This window comes from Idiotropiscis lumnitzeri, chromosome 10 (genome assembly GCF_059441095.1).
Source record: "Idiotropiscis lumnitzeri isolate Australia: NSW breed Sydney's pygmy pipehorse chromosome 10, RoL_Ilum_1.0, whole genome shotgun sequence".
Lineage (NCBI taxonomy): Eukaryota > Metazoa > Chordata > Actinopteri > Syngnathiformes > Syngnathidae > Idiotropiscis > Idiotropiscis lumnitzeri.
The window spans coordinates 1604087-1625090 of NC_142400.1; the positions used below are offsets into that span (position 1 = coordinate 1604087).

At 47.1% G+C, this 21004-nt stretch overlaps 3 protein-coding genes and 1 long non-coding RNA gene across 8 annotated transcripts; 1 reads left to right on the forward strand and 3 right to left on the reverse strand.

The window, feature by feature from the left end:
- Positions 1 to 431: 431 nt before the first annotated feature.
- On the forward strand, positions 432 to 3119 carry LOC148328510 (uncharacterized). Its single transcript, XR_015845587.1, has 4 exons — positions 432 to 541; positions 617 to 715; positions 1739 to 1773; positions 1834 to 3119. It is a non-coding gene; the product is annotated as an uncharacterized LOC148328510 (long non-coding RNA).
- On the reverse strand, positions 1479 to 5043 carry LOC148328511 (uncharacterized). Of its 2 annotated transcripts, none has more exons than XM_088306631.1 (5): positions 4545 to 5043; positions 4395 to 4456; positions 3341 to 3443; positions 2828 to 2984; positions 1479 to 2438 (listed from the first exon to the last, which is right to left on the reverse strand). In XM_088306631.1, the coding sequence occupies exons 1-5, from the start codon at positions 4692 to 4694 to the stop codon at positions 2155 to 2157; spliced, it is 756 nt and encodes a 251-aa protein (XP_088162757.1). In that variant the 5' UTR covers positions 4695 to 5043; the 3' UTR covers positions 1479 to 2154. The 2 variants fall into 2 exon arrangements, with proteins under 2 accessions (XP_088162757.1, XP_088162756.1); XM_088306630.1 differs by having other exon boundaries at positions 3341 to 3446.
- A 145-nt stretch (positions 5044 to 5188) lies between these two features.
- Positions 5189 to 12999, reverse strand: pi4kb (phosphatidylinositol 4-kinase, catalytic, beta). 4 transcript variants are annotated; one of them, XM_088306627.1, is made up of 13 exons: positions 12852 to 12999; positions 10533 to 11107; positions 10031 to 10381; positions 9121 to 9162; positions 7740 to 7967; positions 7326 to 7553; positions 7147 to 7253; positions 6926 to 7030; positions 6736 to 6859; positions 6401 to 6666; positions 5980 to 6112; positions 5781 to 5901; positions 5189 to 5695 (listed from the first exon to the last, which is right to left on the reverse strand). In XM_088306627.1, the coding sequence occupies exons 2-13, from the start codon at positions 11070 to 11072 to the stop codon at positions 5514 to 5516; spliced, it is 2427 nt and encodes an 808-aa protein (XP_088162753.1). In that variant the 5' UTR covers positions 11073 to 11107; positions 12852 to 12999; the 3' UTR covers positions 5189 to 5513. The 4 variants fall into 4 exon arrangements, with proteins under 4 accessions (XP_088162753.1, XP_088162755.1, XP_088162754.1 ...); XM_088306629.1 differs by lacking the exon at positions 9121 to 9162; XM_088306628.1 differs by lacking the exon at positions 9121 to 9162 and having other exon boundaries at positions 7147 to 7256.
- Positions 13000 to 13833: 834 nt separating this feature from the next.
- On the reverse strand, positions 13834 to 20848 carry selenbp1 (selenium binding protein 1). Its single transcript, XM_088307655.1, has 12 exons — positions 20726 to 20848; positions 19022 to 19075; positions 18833 to 18945; positions 17831 to 18016; positions 16219 to 16339; positions 15962 to 16144; positions 15474 to 15655; positions 15259 to 15337; positions 15059 to 15180; positions 14890 to 14982; positions 14322 to 14440; positions 13834 to 14212 (listed from the first exon to the last, which is right to left on the reverse strand). Exons 1-12 carry the CDS (start codon positions 20727 to 20729, stop codon positions 14050 to 14052), a joined length of 1419 nt encoding a protein of 472 aa, XP_088163781.1. The 5' UTR covers positions 20730 to 20848; the 3' UTR covers positions 13834 to 14049.
- Positions 20849 to 21004: the final 156 nt, after the last annotated feature.

Here is a 21004-nt window from a genome sequence, read left to right on the forward strand (position 1 = left end):
GCATTTGGGCAAACGTGTGTTTCGTGTGTGCACGTCTTTCTTTATATGCATGTAAATTTTGTGAGTGTGTACATTCAAATGATCAAGATTGTTTGCATAGGAATGTGCCCGTCTTGCGTTTGTGTATAAAGGGATTAGGGTTTCAAAGTAGGGTTAGGGTTTTGAAGTAGGGTTAGAGTTTCAAAGTAGTTTTAGGATTTCAAACTAGGGTTAGCGTGTATGTGCTTGTGAACGTGTCCATGTATACGTGTGTGTTTATGTATGTTAATGAGCTTTTATGCAGGTGTGTGTGTCCTTTTAGTGCACGTATAATCAAGAAAGGAAATGATGTGGACATGTTGGGATTTGTTGTGTTTTGATGGTTGACATTCTTGTCTTCATCGAACACACACACGCACAAACAGCACTTTTGCTGCGTGTGAGTGTGTACTTGTTGAGATTTGTTCTTGTGACGTTAAAGATTATGGTCTTGATGCGTGTGTGTGTGCAATGGCTACGCTGCGTGTGTTGCTGTGCATGCTGGCGATATGGCCCAGCTCAGGTAGGCAGGCGAGGAAAATGTGCTGAAGTCAAAGATCATCTCGCTTCATCATCGAGTTGCTTTTCATCCTGGCAGGAGGTCAAGAAGAGAGCAAGTGGGAGAACGACCTTTTGACCCCCACGCCCGACTACTCTGACTACGACTACACTGCCACCTTTGACTACCAAGACTACCGTAAGGGCACACGCGGGCACGCTCGCACACACTCACACGGCAAGGTAAACCGACAGGTTGAAAATGCTAATGTTAGAATTTCATGTCGCACTTGACTGTTTGGTAAAATGAGTGGAAATAACGATGTGACGACAACAGCTAAACAATCAAAGCGTATTTTTTTTCAACTTTATTAACATTAACAAACAATCAAAGCGTATTTTTGCAAGCCTCCACTCAGGGCGTTATGACGCCACTGAAAACGTCAGCAGACGGCGAAAGCAGGACAGGCCGTCGGAGGCGTCACTCGGCATACAAATCAAAATGCGCTTCACAAATCACCACTAGATGGCGCCAACGCCCTTCACGAAATCTGGCCACCGTCAGGTAGCATTGGTTTCCTTTTAGTGGAAGGAAAACACCAAATGTGGGCACTAACGCGCCACTTTTGCCAAATGACCCCTCCCCCACAAAAAAAAAACAACAACATTAAATTAGGGTCGGTCGTGTTTTGTGCTATTTCCAGGTTTAGCAAAGGCAAACGTCAGATGAAATTTTGGCACTCAAATACTTTCGAGTGCAATTTCCCATGTTACAAAAAAAACCCAACGGTGCTTTTGACATTTGCATTAATTTCAATGTGGAAAGATAATTTAAGATGTGTGTCTTGAGTTACAAGTGCAGTCACAGAACAAATTCTGAACGAGGAACCAAACGACTTCTTTAATCAAAGAACATGTTCAAAACAAAGACACAAATCCCCCCCCCCTCCCCAAAAAAGCATAAAAACCAAAAAAAAAGCTGAACATTTTTGGGTCATTGCGAAAATAACTTTCCACTTGAGTTTCCACGATCAACCTTTGTGCATAATTTGCTTTTAATGTGAAAAGGGAGCACAGAACATTCAGCTGCTCCTCGAGCGGATTATCGCCTTCATTTGAGTTTTCAAAGAACTCCCACCGAAAAATTTTGTATACTGTATACAGTAAACTGTATAAAAAAAAAGACTCTCAATGATTATAGTGTACTTGCTTTTGTGTTTAGTTACAGCAACATCTTCGCCAGAAGCCAAAAACAAGGTGAGCAACGGTCAGGTCTTTATCAACAGGGAGTGTGTGTGTGACCTTTGACCTCTTCAGGCTTCAGCGGCCGGACCGAGTCTGGCGCTCCTGCTGGCGACCGTTCTTCAGTGGATGTGAAGAAAAGCCTCCCGGCCGACACGAGCGGTCGCCTTCATTTTGGAGCACAAAATAAAACGTGTGCACCCAATGGTCTCTTTCGCCTCCTTCAAGATGAACGACGTCCATCTTGGACATCAAATTATTTTCTTCTTCGCTTAACTAACAAAGATAAAAAAAAACTATGCCAACAGGCCTGCAAGCTAGCCAACTGAATGCTAATGCTTGGCACAAAGGAAGAAGCTTGGAAGTTGCGACTGGACGAGATAAAGCGGCGTGCACTCATTCAAAACAGGCGAGCGGTTGTCCGGCCAGCGCCATGTACTCGTCCAGGTCAGCGTCCAGTCGCTTCTTGGACTTAGCCATGTAGTCGTCCAGCTCCGCATCCAGTCGCCTCTTGGATTTGGACATGTAGTCGTCCAGCTGTGCATCCAGCTCTTTTTTGGTGGGCGTTTTGGGGCTCCACCCCCTCAGGGAAACACCAGTTGCTTGGGCCCGCCCCCGAGCGACCTTCCAAAAGCTTCCTGATTTGATGGGGCGGCGCCCAGCAGGTCGTCTCCTTCGTCCTGCGAAGGGAAAGAAATGCTCAGACTTTGACAAGCTCACAGCCAGCACCCAGGCAGGAAGTGTCAAATGGGGGCGGGGCTTCCAACAACACCATTGATGACGTGTGAAGTGTCGTTGTTTTTGTATTGGCGCCATTTATGAACGTGTCAAATTGTGCACACTCGTTGTTGTGTTGCAAAAGCCGCCAGTTTATTCATGGATTCTGTGAAACAAATTATTTATTTATTTATTTTTGTTAATTTGGCAGCACTGAATCATCCTAAACCGATGATAAAAGATCTATTGTTGGCTTTTTAATTAGCACGCCTGGAAAAGGAAAAAAAAAGATGCTTTTTGGCAGAAAAAGTGTCAGGTGTTGCCAAGGCAACGCAAGGCAGCCATCACTCACCTGCTCTGGCGAGATTGGCGCGGCACCGGGCTCTCCATCCATACTTGTTCCGGAAGGTCCAGAAGCCAACCCGTCGACAGCCCAGCCGGGTCCACACGCTCGCTCGTCTGGGAGCAGGCGGAGCCGCGGGTACCAGCGACAAGCAAGCCGGCTTCACCTGGAAGACACACAGACGTCGCTGCTAGCATAGCGTGCTCATTTGCAATTTCTTCATGTTCTCAACAACTCAAAAGAGTTACCAGGTGTCGTAAAGACATGCTTTTGCCAAAATAAAACAAAATTGTTTCTCAAATGCACTGGCTCTCATTACCATGACAACCACTGTGGTGGATGCTCACGCAGTCATTTTCACAAATAGACATTATGGATGATTAACTTGCTTGTTTCTGTTCATACTTGATGTGAGTGCAGAAACGCTCCAAACTATTTGGACGCAACGGATTTAAAAGTCACTTGGATCCAAAACACCACTTTGAGGAAGAAAATGGGGCCTCCTATTGGCCGGGAGCTCACCTGCGGATTGATTGTAGACGAGGATGCCACTAACAGGAGCAGAGATTCAGGAGCGGTCGCCATTTGGGGTTGCATCGGTTGCTCAGCCTGCACCTGAGAGAAGCTACTTCCAAAAGTCAAGAATTAAAAAGGGAATAAAAAATATTAGAACTCAAAATGTCAATACTTCACTAAAGGGGTGTCTCGAACCGATCAACATGATCGGAAATTTAAGTCGAGCACATGAATTTCAGATATTCGATAGTAGCTGGAAGAGATTGGATTACAGTTCTTTACGTGATTTGAAGTACTGCTTATTTGTGAAAATCTATAATCTTGTGATACCCTCGATCAAATCATTAAAAACAAAAAAAAGATTAAGACTTGAACTTGAACTCAAACTCAGATGCAAAGAAATTAATTGGGCTAGCCTTGCTTCAAAATACAGGAAGACTGAAAAGTCACAAATTAATGTAATGAATTATTTTGTTCGCTATGACAAATGATGTCTTCCAACACACAAGAGTTTGTGAAATAAATCTTCCCAGGCGGCTTGACAAGCATGCTGCCACATGTTGCCACCACACCCAATTTTACACACTTACCAAATTAATTTCTTGCTAAAATTCTGTTGAAGTTTGGAACTCAATTACAGGTACTTAGAAATGGGGAGCTCTACTTTTCAATCCCTCTGCAGGTTACTAATAAATAAAAAAATCCCAAACACCCAAAAATGTAAGTCAATACTTCCAGAATAGTTTATTAAAACGGTTCCATAATTCAAAGTCCATAATTTAGAACAGTTTTAAGTTAAAAAAATGTGATGTTTCTTACAAGTCATTCCTTTAACAATTTAATTAAAAATAAATCGATGACTCACAAGGTCCAAAATTCACATAAAGTACTTCATAGTAACTCAGCAAAGTTGTTTAATGATTCTAAAAAAAACACACATACATTTGTTCACACATTTCATTAGAAAAGAAAACCTCAATTAATTCGTTCAACATCGAAATTAATTGTAGACAGAAAATGTTAAAGTTTAGTTCACACGAACAAGTGTCAAACTTCTCACCGCTGATGAAGGGAAACATTGGAAGTTTTCAGGCGAAGCCAAGTTGGCGTTCGTTTCATCGTCTTCTCGAGAAAAGCAAAACAAAACAACATGACAAAATGGACACATTTGCAAGGCTTGAATGCACCGCGCGCTGACTCTTGTGCCTACCCGTCTTGGTGGCCCACAAGCAGGCGAGCTGCAATTCCTCGTGGCGTGGAAGCGTCTGACCATTGAGTCCAGTCGTGGTTTTGTTCGTGGTCGTGTTTTGTTCTGTTCGCCAAATTGACCAAAGGAGCGGCGAAAGGCTAATGGCGCCATTTTGCATTAGCGACGCACGTTAGCTAACAGCCAGCGTTAGCACCTCACGTGATTCACGTTCACATTAAAACATCGTCACTCATTTTAAATTGCTCATTTCAATTTTCACTTTTGTAATATGCCGCAGTGGACCTAAAAAAGACTCAAGTTTCACCTTAAACTCTTCTACTAATATGAATTAACTTGTTTAAACATTTAAGGTTGAACTAGCTAGCGTTAGCTTCAACTTACTCTAATGCAGGACCTGAGTAATTAATTTCATCTTGATGAGGAAAAAAAAAATCAACTTGATGAAATCTCACGTTTGAAGTGTTTGGGTATCTTTGTCAGCTCCAGCTCAGCTTAGCACTGGCAGGGGTGTTCACAACTTTAGTTTGTATGTTTTAGTTTTTTTGCTTGTTTGTCTTCCCAGCCCAAAAGACAATAAGGTGCCGAACCGTTTACTTCATGATCAGCTTCTTGTTTCGCGAGCAGAAACGGTTTAAAGTGAAACCTTTCGTCACACTTTTATTTTGGTGTGTCCATGACAGTACAGTTGTTTTGGAAGGCCATCAAATCATCACTTCCTTTCACATTTCCAAGCCAGGAAAAAAAGTGGGCGGGGCCATGTTAGGAGCGGCGATGATTGACAGGTCACGGTGTTTTGCGGGAGCTTGTCACACGAAGAAAAGGAACTTCACAAAGCAAAACGTGGAGAATGTTGCAGACACTTTTTTTCCCGCCAGTGACAAAAAAACATAACACCTGAGAATGCAATCGTCATTGTCGTCGTCATCATCATCATTATCACCGTCCGGTGGTCCCCGAATGTGGCAGTGGTCACATGATGCCGTTGGTGAAGTACTGGAAGCCGTCGTAGAGTTTAGTGGTGAGCGAGCGCATGGAGCCCACCACCATCTGCTCCACCAGCAGCTGCAGCTGCTCCTCGGTCAGGCTCATGTGGAAGCGCTCCTTCAGGCCTCGCATGGTGCTCGAGCCGTGGAAGCAGGGCAGCTGCGAGCCTGTCGCGAACACGCGCATGCCTGCCGTCAGCTCACGGGCTTGTGTCACGTATTAGTTTGCATATTCTTGGCGTGTGCTGCTGACCTTGTTGCATGATCTCCACAATCTGCAGCACGCGGTCCATGTGCTTCCGGGCAGCGATCAGGCCCTGAAGCATCAACATCTTGTAGTAGTTGAACATGTCACCTTCAGGACCGCCCATCACCTGACACACACGCACACACACATACACGATGAGGGCACAACTACGACGACCATGGAAGATGACGGAATGAGATGAGACCTCGACAAACTCGGCGGTGAGTTTGAAGGCCGACGTCTCGAAGCCGAGGTTCTTGGGTGAGCTCGACAGGATGAAGCCGAAGTCGATGTGGATGATGTGGCCGCACGCATCCAGCAGGATGTTGCCGTTGTGCCTGAGGGGATGCAAAGTCAAAATCCAAGTGAAGGAATGCCAGAGTAGGAGTAATGTGCTCCCTCCTATGAGCACCGGTTAGGAGGCGAGGAGCAGCATTTTGGACCAGCTGGAGACACGATGGGGAGGGCTGGCTGACTCCAAAATCAAGTGCTTTGTCGTAATTCAAAAAAGTAGCCCCAATTTGCTGAGCAAGGCATGCAATTGAGTAAGCGTAGCGTCTAATAAAAAGACGGACAAGGCACTGCAGGGAGGAGCGTGTATGGCGGCGAGGCGGTTTTGCACTGACCTGTCCTTGACCTGCAGCAGGTAACAGATGAGGCTGTAGCCAGCGCAGCTCTGCACAAAGTTCCTCTGCGCCGACAGGAAGGCTTCGGTGGTGGTGGTGCCGTGCTCCTGCAGGAAGTAGTCCAGCAGAGACAGCTGGCTGTGCTTCTTCACCTGATGCAGCGACACGGCGTTCACCACTGGCTCGATCATGCCACTGTCCGACGACAGGACCAGGATCTTGTAGGGCTTGATCCACAGCGGCACGCGCTCCGCCTCCCAGATGGACTGACAGACGGACGGTGGGGCTTAGCCGGCTAGCGGACAGCGTCGGTGCGTTAGCGGGCGGCGACTTACCTTCAGCTGCCGCAGCACCTGAAAGGCCAGAAGCTCCTGACGAAGGTCGTCGCCGCACTTGACGATGACGGACAGCAGGCGCCACGTGGGCATGTGCCCGTAAGGGGAACCTTCGCGGATGCGCCTGAACAACATGGCCGAGGTTAGGAGACGTGCGTGGCGGCGGAAGCCAAAAGCGACCGATGCCTACCGGACTTTCTCCTCCCACGGCTCCTTGAGCGCCACCGCCGACGGGTCCTCGGGGTCCCGCTTGAAAGTGGTGGGGGTCTGCGCCAGCTGCTCCGAAAGACGGCGCCTGCACACACGCATTCCAACAGATTGATGGATGACATCACCGACACGCTGACAGGCACGCTGACATATTGACGGCCGCCTCATCGATCGTCGGTGGTCAGAAAGCGAAGGACCGACCTGATGTCGCCGGCGGCGATGAAGACGGGTTCTTTGCTCTCCAGACTGCCCACGCTGTCCACGGAGAACTGACTGATGTTGTCGCAGCTGGCGTGAACCTCCGGAAGCTGCTGGAAAACGACCACGGTCGTGAGTGAGGTGGAAAACTTTGGTGTGAGAGCACCCGGGCGCTCACGCACCTCCACCTGCAGCTCGCCGATGTCGTCCACCGACCAGGCCTCGTCGTCATTGTCGTAGTTGGGGACGGTGGAGAAGCTTCCGGCACGCTGCTCGGCGCTCATGCCGCAGTCAGGTAGGTGCTCCACCGAGCGCGTGCTCCTGATGCGGTTCTCGGGGATTCGAGCCGGCACGTTGGACGTCTCAAAGTCGTCCACCTCCAGAACCTCCACGTAGATGAGGTAGGGCGCCTGCGGAGGCAGAGGCGGCATGACGCGAGCACTCGGCTAAATTCTTCCACTTGGGGATGGCGCCAAATAAATATTTTTATATTAGATATGGTTTCGCAGACAAACAATGCCGCTTTTGCAGCAAATGACAATACAGTTGCGCCTTGAGATACGTGTTGTGCCACGCTCTCAACTCAAAACACTCACCTTGTCCTTGGAGTTGAGCACGACGGCCTGCGTGTGCGGCACACGCACCACGTGGTGCTCAAAGGCGGCAGTCGGCAGCCACACGCGGGCGGGTAGCTTGTGGTTAAGCAGCGACAGTTCCGAGATGAGCCGCTGCGTCTTCTGCTCTTTGGTGGGCAGCGTGGCCAGACGCTTGCCGATGCCCATCAGAGACTTGATGAAGTCGCGCTGCGGCGCCAGGCGCACCGGCTGTGGACAGAAAAAACAACACACAGCCGTTATTTTTGCGCAAATTACCTGTTGGAAGTTGCAGACATTTTTCATGTACGTGCGCCAAGGTTATTAATAAAAACTGACAAAATGACAAAATTTGTCAAAACTAAAATTGAAAACCACATTTTTGTTCATAAAACGAAACAAAAAAAAATGGTGAAAATGATAAAGTAAATTTTATCTCGAGGAAAAAATAAATAAAATGAACAAATGTCCCTGATTTCCATCCTTGTCAATCCATTTCATACAAGAGATTTGTGGATTTATTTTAAAGGCACTCATTTCACTAGCACTGCACGGAACTGGGAAAGTCATAATCCATTTTTTTTTTATCTTGCACTTTGCAAAAAAAAAAAAAAAAAAATCAATAGAAATAATAATTAAGCATTTTCCCCAAAAATAAAAACTAATAAACGCACCCTTAAAACTAATTTAAAAAATAACTGAATTAAAAAAAAAAAAGAAAATAAAAACTCTAATGGAATTTTTTTTATAACCCCGACTCACACGTGAGACCAGTGGGCAATTATTCCAAACAACAAAAATAATAATAATAATACTAATCAAAATTACTTGGATTGCGTATTTGTAAAGCCCTTTGGGACTCTTTTGTGATTAAAAACTACTTAACTTGGCAATCCTGTTCTGTTTTATATTTTTGAGGATACGGTCATGGGCAAAACAAAAAGCCAAACAATTCTGTTTTGGAGATTATTATTGGGCATCAGGGAAGCCTCGATGATTTCCATCGAGGAGTTTCCTTTTTCTGGGCTTCTGTGCTGTTAATTCTCTCATTTGAAAAGAGGACACAATTTCATGATTGCTCCCAAAATCAAGTTGCAGATCTTGCGTGAGTGGAGGTCAGCGTGTGAAGCAGCGCCATCGTGTGGCCCGATTGCAGCATGACTTGTTCCTTCATTGACACCAACAAACAACTCTTCTCAACAAGGTCCCATGATCGCCGCAGCCACAAGCAGCACCACAACCACAACCAGGGAGAGTTAGACAAGAAAGAGGAGAAGAAAAAGAAAAAGCGCCAACGGAGAACCAGAACCCTCAAGTCAGCACGATTGATGGCGGCTCCTTCCCCCACAACGCGGCGTGTACGTGCTCAAATTGCAAAACTTACGGCAGTGCTGACAAGGTTGACAAAGTCCATGCTGGAACTTTCCTGAGGGTCAGAGGTCAGAGGTCAGGGGAGGCTGTCGACCTCACCCCTGTCTGTTTGAGGTCTGACGTCTTTGGCGGTCAGCACAAGCGCCGACGTTGCCGGAAAACACACGCGAAGCCTTTTGTGAATTTCGGCGTCAATTGCTCACGGAACATCATCTGATCTTTGTCGTAAGGCCGCTTTATAAATCGCACGCAGACATCACTGCGGCAACGCTGCACGCATATGCGTCCTTGTGAAAATGTGGTTTCACTCCAAATTGTTACTGCGGACATCGGCCCAGTCGCCGTTTTGATTTTGTGGAACAAGGATCAAAGCGACAACAACTGAGACTGCGGAAAAAAATGGACCTAGATAACCATACGTTTTGTTTCGTTGCAAAATGGACGTCGTGCTGCCACTGAATGAAAGGCGTTCAGTCGGTATTGAGGAAAGCTGAGCACGTCATCACATCATGTGACGAGCACGAGCGATCACGAGAGATGATGATGTGTGTGGCGACAATTTCTGTCGCATGCGCCGAATGTGTTGCGGATGGAGCGCAGCGGAGTCGCGTGATTCAACGCGTCGTCACGTGATCCGACGCGGTCGTTGTATGCACGGCTGGGAAGCCAAGACGGTGCTCGATATTCACTGACTGGATGTTTTCTTGGTAAAACACTCGGGCAGGAAGTGATCACCAGAGATTTAAGAATGGCGGGCCCAATAAACAAATACCGTAGATGTAATGTTTTAAAAACAATCGCTCACAAACACACTTAGGGGCAATTTAAACAACATACCACGCATGTTTTTGATCAGTCGTTTTGCCAACTTTGAACTGCGGTCCCGATAATCTCGCTAAAACGGCGCTGCGCGGTTGCCTCACCTCGTCATGGCTGCTCTCCACTTTGGGGTTGCTGGCCGTCCTCTTGAGATTGCTGCTGAGGCTGACGGCCACGGCGGCGTCCGACTTGGAGCGTTGGTGCGTGCGTTTGGAGGGCGACAGGCCGTGTTCGGCCGGGGCGGGGGGCGTGGCGGCGGCGCAGAAGGGCGTGAGCGTCAGGGGCTCCCGGCGGACCCGGGCGGCGGCCGGCTTGAGCTGGTCGGACAGGATGAGCTTGCGCAACTTGGCGCCTCGCGAGTGGCGCTGCGTGGAGATGTGCATGTCGGACGAGTACGCCGCCAGTAGCCACGCGCACTGCAGGCTGAAGGAGATGCTCTGCCTGCAGCGATGCACCTGCGGGACACACACATGCGGGCTTCATTTTCTTACTCTGCTCACTCACTTCTTTACGACTTTCTTCAAAGTCACAAGTAAGCTCTGTTCATTATGTGTTTGTGTACACCGAGTGTGTATTCTTTGCGCATGTGTGTGTGCGTGCACCCACCACGTAAGGTTTGATGGCGTCGCCGACGTGCTCGTCCATGTGCACGTACATGTTGAGGAGCTGCGGCAGGTAGAAGTCAACATCGTCGTGCGGGAAGCTGAAGAGTCGGTTGCCGATGTAGGCCTGCACGCCGGGCTCCTTGGAGTTGTGTAGGTAAGAGATGGCCATGTAAACGTCAAAAAGTTTAGACTCAAACAGGCGCAGGAGCCACGACTGCTTGGACGGGTTGGGCCGCCGCCGCCGCCGGCTACCCTCGACCAAGACGTCCTCGTCCTGGTCCTGCTCGGCCGCGGCCGGCCCGTCCCCGTCGCGGCCCGGTTCGGTGTGTCTCAGCTTGAGCTGGTGCAGGACTTCTCGACACGCCCTCTCCGCCGCTGCTGCGTCAATCAGCGGCCCCGCCCCTTCGCCCGCCGGCCCCTCGCCCGCCCCTTCATTGATCACGTCCAGAGGAGGGGTGCCGGCGGGGGCGGGGCTCGGGCGCGGCAGGGGGCTGTTGTGTTCCGAGGAGGCGGGAGACAGCTCTGCGTTTTTTTCATCCATTGAGAGCGCCGGGAGGGAGGCTCCGCCCACCCCCACTGCGGCGCACACACACAAGATGAACGTTAAAGGAATGACAGAAGTAGCCTCGTTTCTAATTTCAAACTTGAATCTGACAAATGGAACAGATGGCGGTTGTGTTATGACCCACGCCTTCGGTAATCAAAGCGCTTCACACCGTTAGCGCATCTACCTACTGTTGACACAGCATCATTTGCAACTGGGGATTCGCTATCTTGCTCAAGGACACATCAGCATCACAGCAACATCTTGACGTGCCGAAATGCATTTGGCAAAATTACCATCCCAACTTTAAATAGGTTGTCGCTCAGGCAACAGTAACCATGAGTTTGAATAATTAGGTCATTTTGGTCTCAAATACAAATTGAACTGACCACAGTTCAACTCCATCTCATATTGGCTCATTTTTGTTGTCGTTTTGTTGTTGAATTAAACAAAACAAAAAAAACAGTGCACCACCCCCCTTTCCACTACTTAGTGCAACATTTTTTCCTACAGCAGGGCTCTACACTAACTTTTCCACCGCACTAGCTCAACCAACTTTTACGGTACAGCATGACCACATTTGCTGACGCACAATCATCTCAACTGGCATAATGTAGTGTTATGTGATGTAAAGGCTGACATTGACTCAGGATATATTTGTAAAATATTTTGCTGCAATAAGAACTTTTTTTTTTTTGCAACATGCAACGGCTGACAAGACAGGTCAATTATTTTAATTATTATTTCAAATATTTTAACTTTAAAAGAAGACAAAAAAGTAGCCATACAATGCCTAATACCCATCATTCTCCTTGGGATTTTTTAATAGATTGATAATGGTTTAGATATGGCTGCCAGGATGACCGAGTGGTCTAAGGCGCCGCGTTCAGGACCCAGTCTCCCCAGGAGGCCTGGGTTCGAATCTCGAATTTCCCCATTGTGGGACTAATAAAGGGAATATTATTATTATTATTATTATATTTGTAGTTATTATCGTTTATATACTGAAAATGTAGGAGCATTTGTTGTCAAGCCCTGACTAGATCATCCCATTCTCGTCTGATCCCGTGAACCTTTTTGTCCAGTCCCGTACCAAACCCGAGGTTGCTGGAAATCGCGGCTAAATTGCGCTCTCTGAGGAAAGAAAATAAACACCTCAAAAGAAGACTCAGCTGGAGTGAAAAACACTCCTCAAGGAAATAAATGTTCCTGTTTTATGGCGGTTGTCCAACAACCTGTGGTACATTACCTCCACCTTCTCAAATAGAGTGTGGCTCGGTTTTATCCTATCCTGTCCTGTCCTGTCCAAAAAACAAGAATAGATACCTCATCACTAGAACTTTAGAGGACATTTTAGAGAAGGGAACTCTCTCGGCTCACAAGTTGGAGTGGCTAATGATTAGGACTATTTTTTTCCTGACATCTCAAAAACATGAGCAAGAAATCAGCAAATTGTGCTCTCGGAACATCGTGTGAACAAATCTTTGCGGGCTAGCAGCTGACATGAGCACACTCATGACGAGCGGCGAGCATTCAACGGATCAGCACAAGAGAGTCTAGCGGCTAACAATTGGCTAGCCATCGATTAGCAAGCAGTCGATTAGCCCGAGTGTCTGCTGCTGAGCCACGGCGGCTGAGCTTACTCGAAGGCTTTTTAGCCTCGCTAGCGTTAGCCAACTGTTGCTGCGTATAGCGAGAAAACGCCGAAGCTAGCCGGGGAAGCTAAGCTAACGTCGATTAAGATGCGTGACGTGTTTACGGGCTGCTCGCTCGTACCTTGTTTAACTCTGGCGGCGGTCAATCGCGTCGTCAAGTCAACTTTGTCGCCCCATTGACGCTGTCGACTGGCCGCAGCCGCAGAGGATGATGGCCATCGGCCACCAGGGGGAGACACGCATCTTAATGTGACTCACGCTCGCTTTCGTATACGCCTACCTCGACGCCATATTGGTTCGGTCAACATTCAGGAAACTTGCTTTCTGTCGAAATAAAAACGAATACAAAATAAAAACGAAAGAAAGACATACCATTTACTGTATCGAGCAGTGCTTCTCAAACATTTGTCGTGGATAAGCACTGAAAAAAAACATTTTGCTGTCCAAGTAGCTCTAATTTAATATTACAGAAGCATAGTAGGCCTAAGTGTTAAAAAAAAACAAAAGTACGCTAACAGTCAAAAGTTGCACTCAATAGCATGAGAAAGGGCTTCACAGCCTTTCATTGACCAAGCGGATTAAAGAATGAAAGGTGTTGGTTCTACCTAGTAAAGGTATATAAAATTACAGTGGATTTGCATTTGTTGTTATAGCATTTTATGATATGAAGACTTCCCAGCTCCCTGAATGATTGGTAACAATTGTAAATCATAGAAGTGTGTTTTGTTGTGTTTCTTGTAGTGTCATAGTACTTACTTGTACCTTGTACATAATTTTGTCATACCACATTTTATTCAGTTGTGTAGTGACAGCTGTGTTCGTATATCACATACGATTAATTCATTGTGAGCTCATTATTGGTCATCGGTCGCAAAACATATGATCCTTAACTCAAACTTTATGTGGGTAAACATCGAGAATTAGAAATATTTTACACTTTTAATGTGAAGCTGAAATCAAGTAGAATGGGCTGATACAATTTGATCCCAAGGTTTTTCAAGCTGGCACGCCTATTTGTTGAAAGCAACCCTAAAAAGGTGGCGAGAATAAATATAAATATAAATAAAAAAAAAAAAAAAAAAAAAAATAATCTTCAACAAGCCTTTTCGGGAGACACATTTATTGTACACCCGTGGACCCCAGTTGTGCTGCTGTGTTAGCAGGCTCCTAAAAATCATACAAGTGATTTGAGTAGGCATTTACAATCACTGATGTTTTCTTAACATTCCAACAAAATCTTCTGATGATGTTAAAAATGGGAAGCACAGATCAAGTGTGACTGACAGGCACCCGAAGAAGACGCAGGGAATGTTTGGGGGTCACAGCCATATGTCGGACGTGCAGTCTCCTCCGGGGTATCTCAGCTCGTGAGCCAATGCCGGACCACCAGGCTCGTTGCCAAAGTCCACAAAGAAGTTCTCGTTGAGGGTGAGACCCCCCTTGGAGGTGTCCACGTCGATCTGCATCATGACGGAGCCATTTCTGCAATCCACATTAGCAACGTTAGCATCATCATGCCCCAAAGTCTTAGAGAGTTCTCCCCCCCAAAAAATACTGTGTGTGTGTGTGTGTGTGTGAGAAAGACACTAACCGGACCATTTCAGGGTAGAACTGTTTGTCCCAGCCGCTGTAGAGGGACGTAGTTACATACAGCCTTCGACCATCCAAACTTAACTGCAACATCTGAGGACTACCGTAGACTCGCTTCCCCTACAGACACACATACAGTTCGGTAGATAGACAGGCAGACTGCTTGAGTAGGGAGAAAGCTAGGCAACGGATAACTTGACAGAGAGACGGATAGATAGAGTCCGAATGGAGATTGGCAGATAACAGCCATCACTGCGAGCTAGCTCGATAAATAGACAGGCAGGCAGGTAGACTATAGACATGGATGAGCTGTGGTGGGCGGTCAAGGCCTTCTCTGCTGGCCGAAGGAGGGAAAAGTGTGGATTTAATTGCAGATACACTTGCGACGCCATTTTCAAGTCGGACTTTTCAAAAGAAGCTAGGTGGTCCAACACTCGCACTCACTCTTTCTGTTCATTATTTCGCCAACCGTGTGTTATAAATGAGGACTAACTAGAACTTCACTGAAGGCCTGCGTGTGAAATGCATGTAGACGAGAGACCGTCTCACAGATGTTCTGTCTGAGAGACCTGAATAAAACGGGGGCGGGGCTGTGGCTGGTTTTCTGGGTCCTCTACCACTCGGACTGGTCCGTCGCTGGTAATGCAGCCTCCCAAAAACACCTGCAGACAGACAGAAGGTAAAAGCATCTCTCTCGAAGGGCTCCGCCGGCTGACGTCCTGTCACATGACACGCGACCTGTCCAACCAGTCGAGGGTTTCTGGTGTCGCTGATGTCATACTGTCTGACGTCACCGTGCAGCCAGTTGCTGAAGTAAAGGAAGCGGTCATCCAACGAGATCAGGATGTCAGTGATCAGGCCTGTGTACAGACGGACACACGTTGGACAGTTGGAAAAGAAAGACAGGCAGACTGTCTTCGGCTGGTGTTGATCCAGACCTGGCATGTCAGGAAGCATCCATCCTTCAACTTTCTTACTGGGAACACCGATGACCTTTTCCGCAGACCACTTTCCTGTCTTAAGGACAACAAAGAAGGCAGATGCTAGAAATGTGCAAAAAGAAGGCAAACAATTGTGGAGAAAGTGACCGGAGAGGGCGGCAGCGTCAAAACCGGGACACGGAACACATGTGGGACCTTGCAGGTTTGCTCACTGGTGTTCTGTAGAACCGGAACACACTCCCCTGGAGGGCGCAGCCCACAAAACCTTCGGTGGCATTCGGGTCATGGAGAAAGCGGATCTCAAGAGGAATGTTGCCTTCTTCTCCCAGGTGCAGGGTCTGCACCCTCTTACGGGTGGTCCAGTCCCACACGTGGATCGAAGTTCCATAATGGCCTGGAACAACAAAGAACTCACATTGGTCCTTCAGGTCAAGATTCAAATTCTGACTCGGTGCCGACTCGAACCTGGCAAGTCCTAATTTGTGATTTCTAGTACCTGACGTTCATTCTATGAATTCCGGATTTGGGACTATTAGAACCTGGTACTCAATCAATGAGGTCGCAGGAATACACTTGTGTTAGCGGAGAACGGGGAAGGCCAACTAAAAAACAAGGGGGGCTTTTTAAAGGACTTGAGAGTCCAGGTCATTTTTGGGGAGTGAAAGAAGAAAGAAAAGATTCTTGTTGCCTTTGTTCTCACCTTCAGCGACATGAGCAGGGTTGAAACCATCGGCGAGAGCTTTGGGGGCGCCCCACTCGCTGCTGATCATCACGTTGTGCCGAGGCTGGTACCAAAAGTCATAGCCAAAGGGGGCCGCCTCACCGGGATGCTCCCAGTTGCCGATCACGTCAAAGGTCTCACCGTCCAGTAGCACAAAGCCACCTGAGAGGGCGACAGAGCGGGTGAGTCCCAAAAACTTGGAGTTGGCAGATGGTGGGCTCTGTTGCCGGTCTGACCTTTGCCGCCCCCGGACGGGTCCCCCATGCAACTGATCATGATCTGACCATTTGCCAGGCAGTGGGTCGTGTGGGGGTTGGCCAGGCCGCATTTCCAGTACAGGTCCACAGGCTCCACCGTCTGTTAACACATCAAGGGACACGTTCATTTGAAGACCTTCGAAGAGCCTAACGACGGAGACCAAGACCCTGGAGGCCGGGACCAGAGATGGGAACTTGAGTCGCTGAGCTCTGGCTTTGGGAAGACATGAGAGGTAAACACTCGGGATATGACTTGACAGACGCATTGTTGGGTTTTTTTTGTCAGTGGTGGGCGGTCAAGGCCTCTCTCTGCTGGCCTAACATAATCAAGAAATCATGATCATATTCTTCACATTATTGTCATATTATATCTTAGTGTTGAATTTTTAGGTTAACGTTTTTATTCAATCAGAATACAGCTTGCCAGGCAGATTTCACGATACCAGTGGCACGCATGATTCGTCTGAGGCCTTCAGATACAATCATGCGGGCGTCTGTTCTGTGTCACAAGGGGGCTTTTACCGTTGATAGACACTCGCGATAGCCAATCAGATCATGAGTTGGTTCAAGTGAGTCTTCTCGCTGGCCTTGCGGTGAAAATGCTGAATGCGGCTTCTGATTGGATACTAATTCACGTCAGTCATAAATGTGAAAAACAGCCAGAAAGTGACTTTTCTCGGACACAGAAAAAATATGGTTTAAAAAACAAATCGCAAGTCATCCAAAAATGACGTTTCCCAGTTGCATGAGATCATCCCAGGTGGTCCGGTCTTTGGCCGCAGCGAAATCATTTGGAGGTAACATCTGCTCGACTCACACACACACACACACACACACACACACACACACAAATATCAACATCATGTTTTGCAAATGCTAAAAAAAAAATAAAAAAAAAAGACTTGCTGAGAGCAGACAGATGTTAATGTCGTCTTGCTGCCCGATTTTTCTGAAGATAAAAAAGGATGAAGTAAACAACATCGTGAGGAGCCCTGACAAGTTGGCATCGAAGTCTGAAGCAAGCAACATCGTGCTGGGTCCTGATAAAAGATGTTGACGTCAAAGTCAGCTGCGACCCATGGCGGCACGCCAATGATAAACCGGACTAAACCAGCTTTTGAGAAGACGAACTGCACCACCCTTGAATGTAATCTGATTCCTCGATGTTATAAAAGGGAATGTGTGAAAAACATCGAGGAACAGAAGGGAGATGAAGTTGCCAAATAAACTTTATTGACCTCTCTGTATCCACTTGAGCTGAGTGCCTCTCTTCTTTCAGCTATGAACCCTATATGTCAAATTGGCGAACCTGACAGGTGGTTTGGTTTGGTCCCTCATTGCCCGTTTATTTGTCGTTTTTTAAATTTGAGCAGTCGAGTTGGTTGAGAACTTGTTTTTGAATAAAACTCGATTACAAATGGCCGCTGTACTTTTTCATGACCTTGTTTATGCTCCAAACAAGGGTCCATTGCATCCCACATGAGGACTCCACAATCTTGCCAAAAGAATCCTAATCCTAACATCCCGATTAGCAGATAACATCGCTGACAAGAACGACATCATTTGATATGTCGGCGTTGGCGCGGCGGACCTTGTGGAGTCGGGGCTTTCTGGGGTCGGTGCCGACGTCGACAACGTAGATTCGAGATGAGATGAGTGCGGGCAGGATGAGGCGGTTGCGCTTCTTGGAGGCGTCGCCGAAGCAGCTGCTGCAGGCGTTCCAGCCGCTGTGGTGGAGCTCGTCGTTGACGTTGGGCATCGGAAGGCGGTGGATCACCTGCACGACAAGCTGGAGCGTCTGGAACGGCTACACAGCAGTAGGCTCGCAACATTTGGCCAATGTTTAAACGTAAAACTCAACGGGACCACGTCAGCAATTTGCAAAATTTGCAAAGGTTAGCTCTCGAATCGAAATCTTATCAAGAATGTCATTCGAGCGTGAAGTTTTGAAATGATGCTCGGGGAAAGGACATGAAATGAGACGGCGCTCTTTTCGACGGCTCTTGGCGGGATTCGTCTCCGGGATGAGTCCAATTTCATTCAACATGTTCTTTTTTTGTTGTTCTTCAAAGAAATGCGTGCAGTAAAATCTTTGAAATTTCACCACATTCGACAGGACGGCCATAAAGTTTGGGCACAAGAATATTTCATGCAATTGTAATGTTGATGATGAATAATATTTTCAACATATTTCCTTCATTTTCAATGAATAATTTGATGCACTTTGCAAAATTCAGGTGAACGTGATGGCAGGAAAAATAATATAAATGATAAATAAAATTGTGAAATTAAGTAACCAGACTTTGCGGATATACAAATGAATCCCTTGAAATGTTCTGCTTTCTAATTACTTTATTATTATTTTTTTTGCACCGATCTCAAAAGTTAGGCCAAATTAACATTGTTATTTACTGAAGATGTGAATATTTGACAACTTTTAATTGAAGGAGCCTCAATTCCCAGTTTAAAACTTCCCTCGCTTAACTTTCCATGGAAAGTGACTGGAAACGTTCCAGAAATGCAATTTCAAAGCTGACGGGGAAAACAAGATGGAGGAGCACCAAGAGGAAGATGATGCCGACGGCGACGTCACCTGGCTGTAGGACGGAGATTCCGGGTCCACGTCCACGGTGGCCAAGTAGTCGGCCTGGCGGGTGGACGTGTTGCGGTAGATGCACGGAAGATAAACGATCTTCTCGCGATCGCCTTTCAACAAAGGCATGCACGTGCACGTTGGAACTTTTACACACCACTTGGCGGACTTGCGCACGTAGACACTCACCCCGCATGGCGTCGAGCGGGCTCGGGTATCCTGGTCCGCATCCTGAGCAGCCAGCTGCGCACAAGCAAGGGTAAAATGTCACAAGTCGAGAAGTAGCAGCTGCGACCTCCCCGGGATTGGGCGCGCCGCCGATTTGACAGCCGGGAATGCACTTGAGAACTCCAAAAAAATGGTCGCTTGTCCAGTTGATTTTTGGAAAAAGGGAAGAAATGCACAAGATTCTCGCTCACGCGTCATTTCATTCTGTTGGCTTCTGCTGCAAACAAGACAGAAGCCGCGACAACCGGATCAGTCCGGTTGCCATCCATTCAAAGCTCGGACAATCAACAGGAGTTGTGTAAGCCCGGGCTAAATATTAGCCGGGTGTCAATGTTGCAACTCAAATCAAGTCCATCAGGGCACAACTTTGGCATCGCAGGCGGCACTTTGTTGGACTTTGCGAGCAAAGTGAGACTGAAGACTGCAACACGAGAGCTGCACAGCTGTCACCTCGCACAAGCACTCCACCAAGCAAAAATGTCATTTCGAGACCATTTTACGTCTGCTCCAAAAGTCGGACGGGCAAGAAAATGCACCTGAAGACTCCGGCGGCCCTTCGTATGTATGCTCGGAGTCGTGCGACCGGGTCAATTCAGGTGGGGAACTTTGAGCGCGCGGGGTTTGAAGCTGAAGATAAAAGACTCCTGTCCGCTCACACTTGCGTGTCTGCTATCAAGATCAACCAGTTTGATTACAGATCACCAACATGTCGATGATAAACACAAGTAAACCCAAAAGTGGAGGTGCATCAAAAGAATAAAACTTTTTTTTAAAAAATTATTTTAGGAGAATTTGCCTCATGAGTTACGCATTTTTTTTGTGCTGTTACAAAGCTCATTTGAAGACAATATTTCTCAATATTCCAGCTTGAAAAATGACAATATTACTTGTTTTTAGTATAAAAAAAATTCAAGACTGCTAAAGTTGATATCGGTCAAGTATTACCATCTTATGTTTTTTTAACTCAAGTAAAATTTTCTTGTTCTGTTGTCAGATCATTATTTTGCTTGGTTGAATATTTTTTTCCCTTAAAATTTCCAGTGAATTTTTTTTTGTGCAGAGTAAAGGCTCACATGATCACGTCCACTTGCAAGGGGGGAAGGAAGCGACTTTTGTTTTCTCAGGCGTGCTACGTTGAATGCGCTTGCCCAGCCGAACAGTTTTCCCGCTGAGAGGGAGGTTAACTCAGGACTCAAGGAGAAGCTGCTCCCGGGAGAAGCAGCCGCTACACAGACGACTACGAGCAGGTTGCATTAAAAACTAATTAAAACGTTTGACGTCACAGCATCATTCCTGGGAGGATTAGGCCCATTTCATCCACCGCATAATGTTGGCTGCCCTGCATTCACCATTTCGACAGCTTGAGAGTGGCGTGGGTTCAAAGGTCATTTGTATGAACAAACAAGTGCAGCAGACTTGATGAAACAAATAAGTAAGCGGACGACCCTTCTAAAAGATCGAGATTGTAAATCACCTATGTAAGATCCCGCATGGGGTGCACGCACATATGCACAGAAAAGAAAGCAACATTGAGGTGTGCACTTAGCAAATTAAAGCACGTCAGATGAGACCACATGATTTAAAAAAAAAAAAAAAGTGTAACGTTTGGAGTGCGAGTTTGAATTTGCCTTGTGGTGGTGTTGCGTTTGCAGAAGGTCCACTCACCCATGACGACCTCGCTGGTGTTATGCAGATACACAATGGGCGCCAAGCGACCTCACGCACACCCTTTTGTGGCACTTCCCCACCAATGAGACGCCACGGGCGGGCCTGCGACTCCCTGAGAAAGCAGTAGGTGGGCGGGGCTCCGAGAGAGAACACAAACTCTGCTTATGGGGTCACTTTAAGGACACACAGTCCCAAAAAAAAAAATCTGTGTGTCTTCTTTAGGTTAAAGAGTTGATTTTTTCCATTTGTCCAGACTGGATATTATTTCTTCTGTAA

What these genes read in the sequence shown, in the direction of transcription:
- LOC148328511 (XM_088306630.1), bottom strand. Translation starts at nt 4,694, where the DNA reads ATGGCGCCATTAGCCTTTCGCCGCTCCTTTGGTCAATTTGGCGAACAG. An exon ending in CTTGTGGGCCACCAAGACGG is followed by an intron (nt 4,457 to 4,544) that starts GTAGGCACAAGA and finishes TTTCTCGAGAAG; the next exon opens with ACGATGAAACGAACGCCAAC. An exon ending in CGTCTACAATCAATCCGCAG is followed by an intron (nt 2,985 to 3,340) that starts GTGAGCTCCCGG and finishes TGTGTCTTCCAG; the next exon opens with GTGAAGCCGGCTTGCTTGTC.
- pi4kb (XM_088306626.1), bottom strand. Translation starts at nt 11,072, where the DNA reads ATGGATGAAAAAAACGCAGAGCTGTCTCCCGCCTCCTCGGAACACAAC. An exon ending in TGCTCAACTCCAAGGACAAG is followed by an intron (nt 7,554 to 7,739) that starts GTGAGTGTTTTG and finishes CTGCCTCCGCAG; the next exon opens with GCGCCCTACCTCATCTACGT. An exon ending in TGTGGAGATCATGCAACAAG is followed by an intron (nt 5,696 to 5,780) that starts GTCAGCAGCACA and finishes TGTTCGCGACAG; the next exon opens with GCTCGCAGCTGCCCTGCTTC.
- selenbp1 (XM_088307655.1), bottom strand. An exon ending in GATGCTTCCTGACATGCCAG is followed by an intron (nt 15,181 to 15,258) that starts GTCTGGATCAAC and finishes GTCTGTACACAG; the next exon opens with GCCTGATCACTGACATCCTG. An exon ending in TTCTACCCTGAAATGGTCCG is followed by an intron (nt 14,213 to 14,321) that starts GTTAGTGTCTTT and finishes TGTGGATTGCAG; the next exon opens with AAATGGCTCCGTCATGATGC.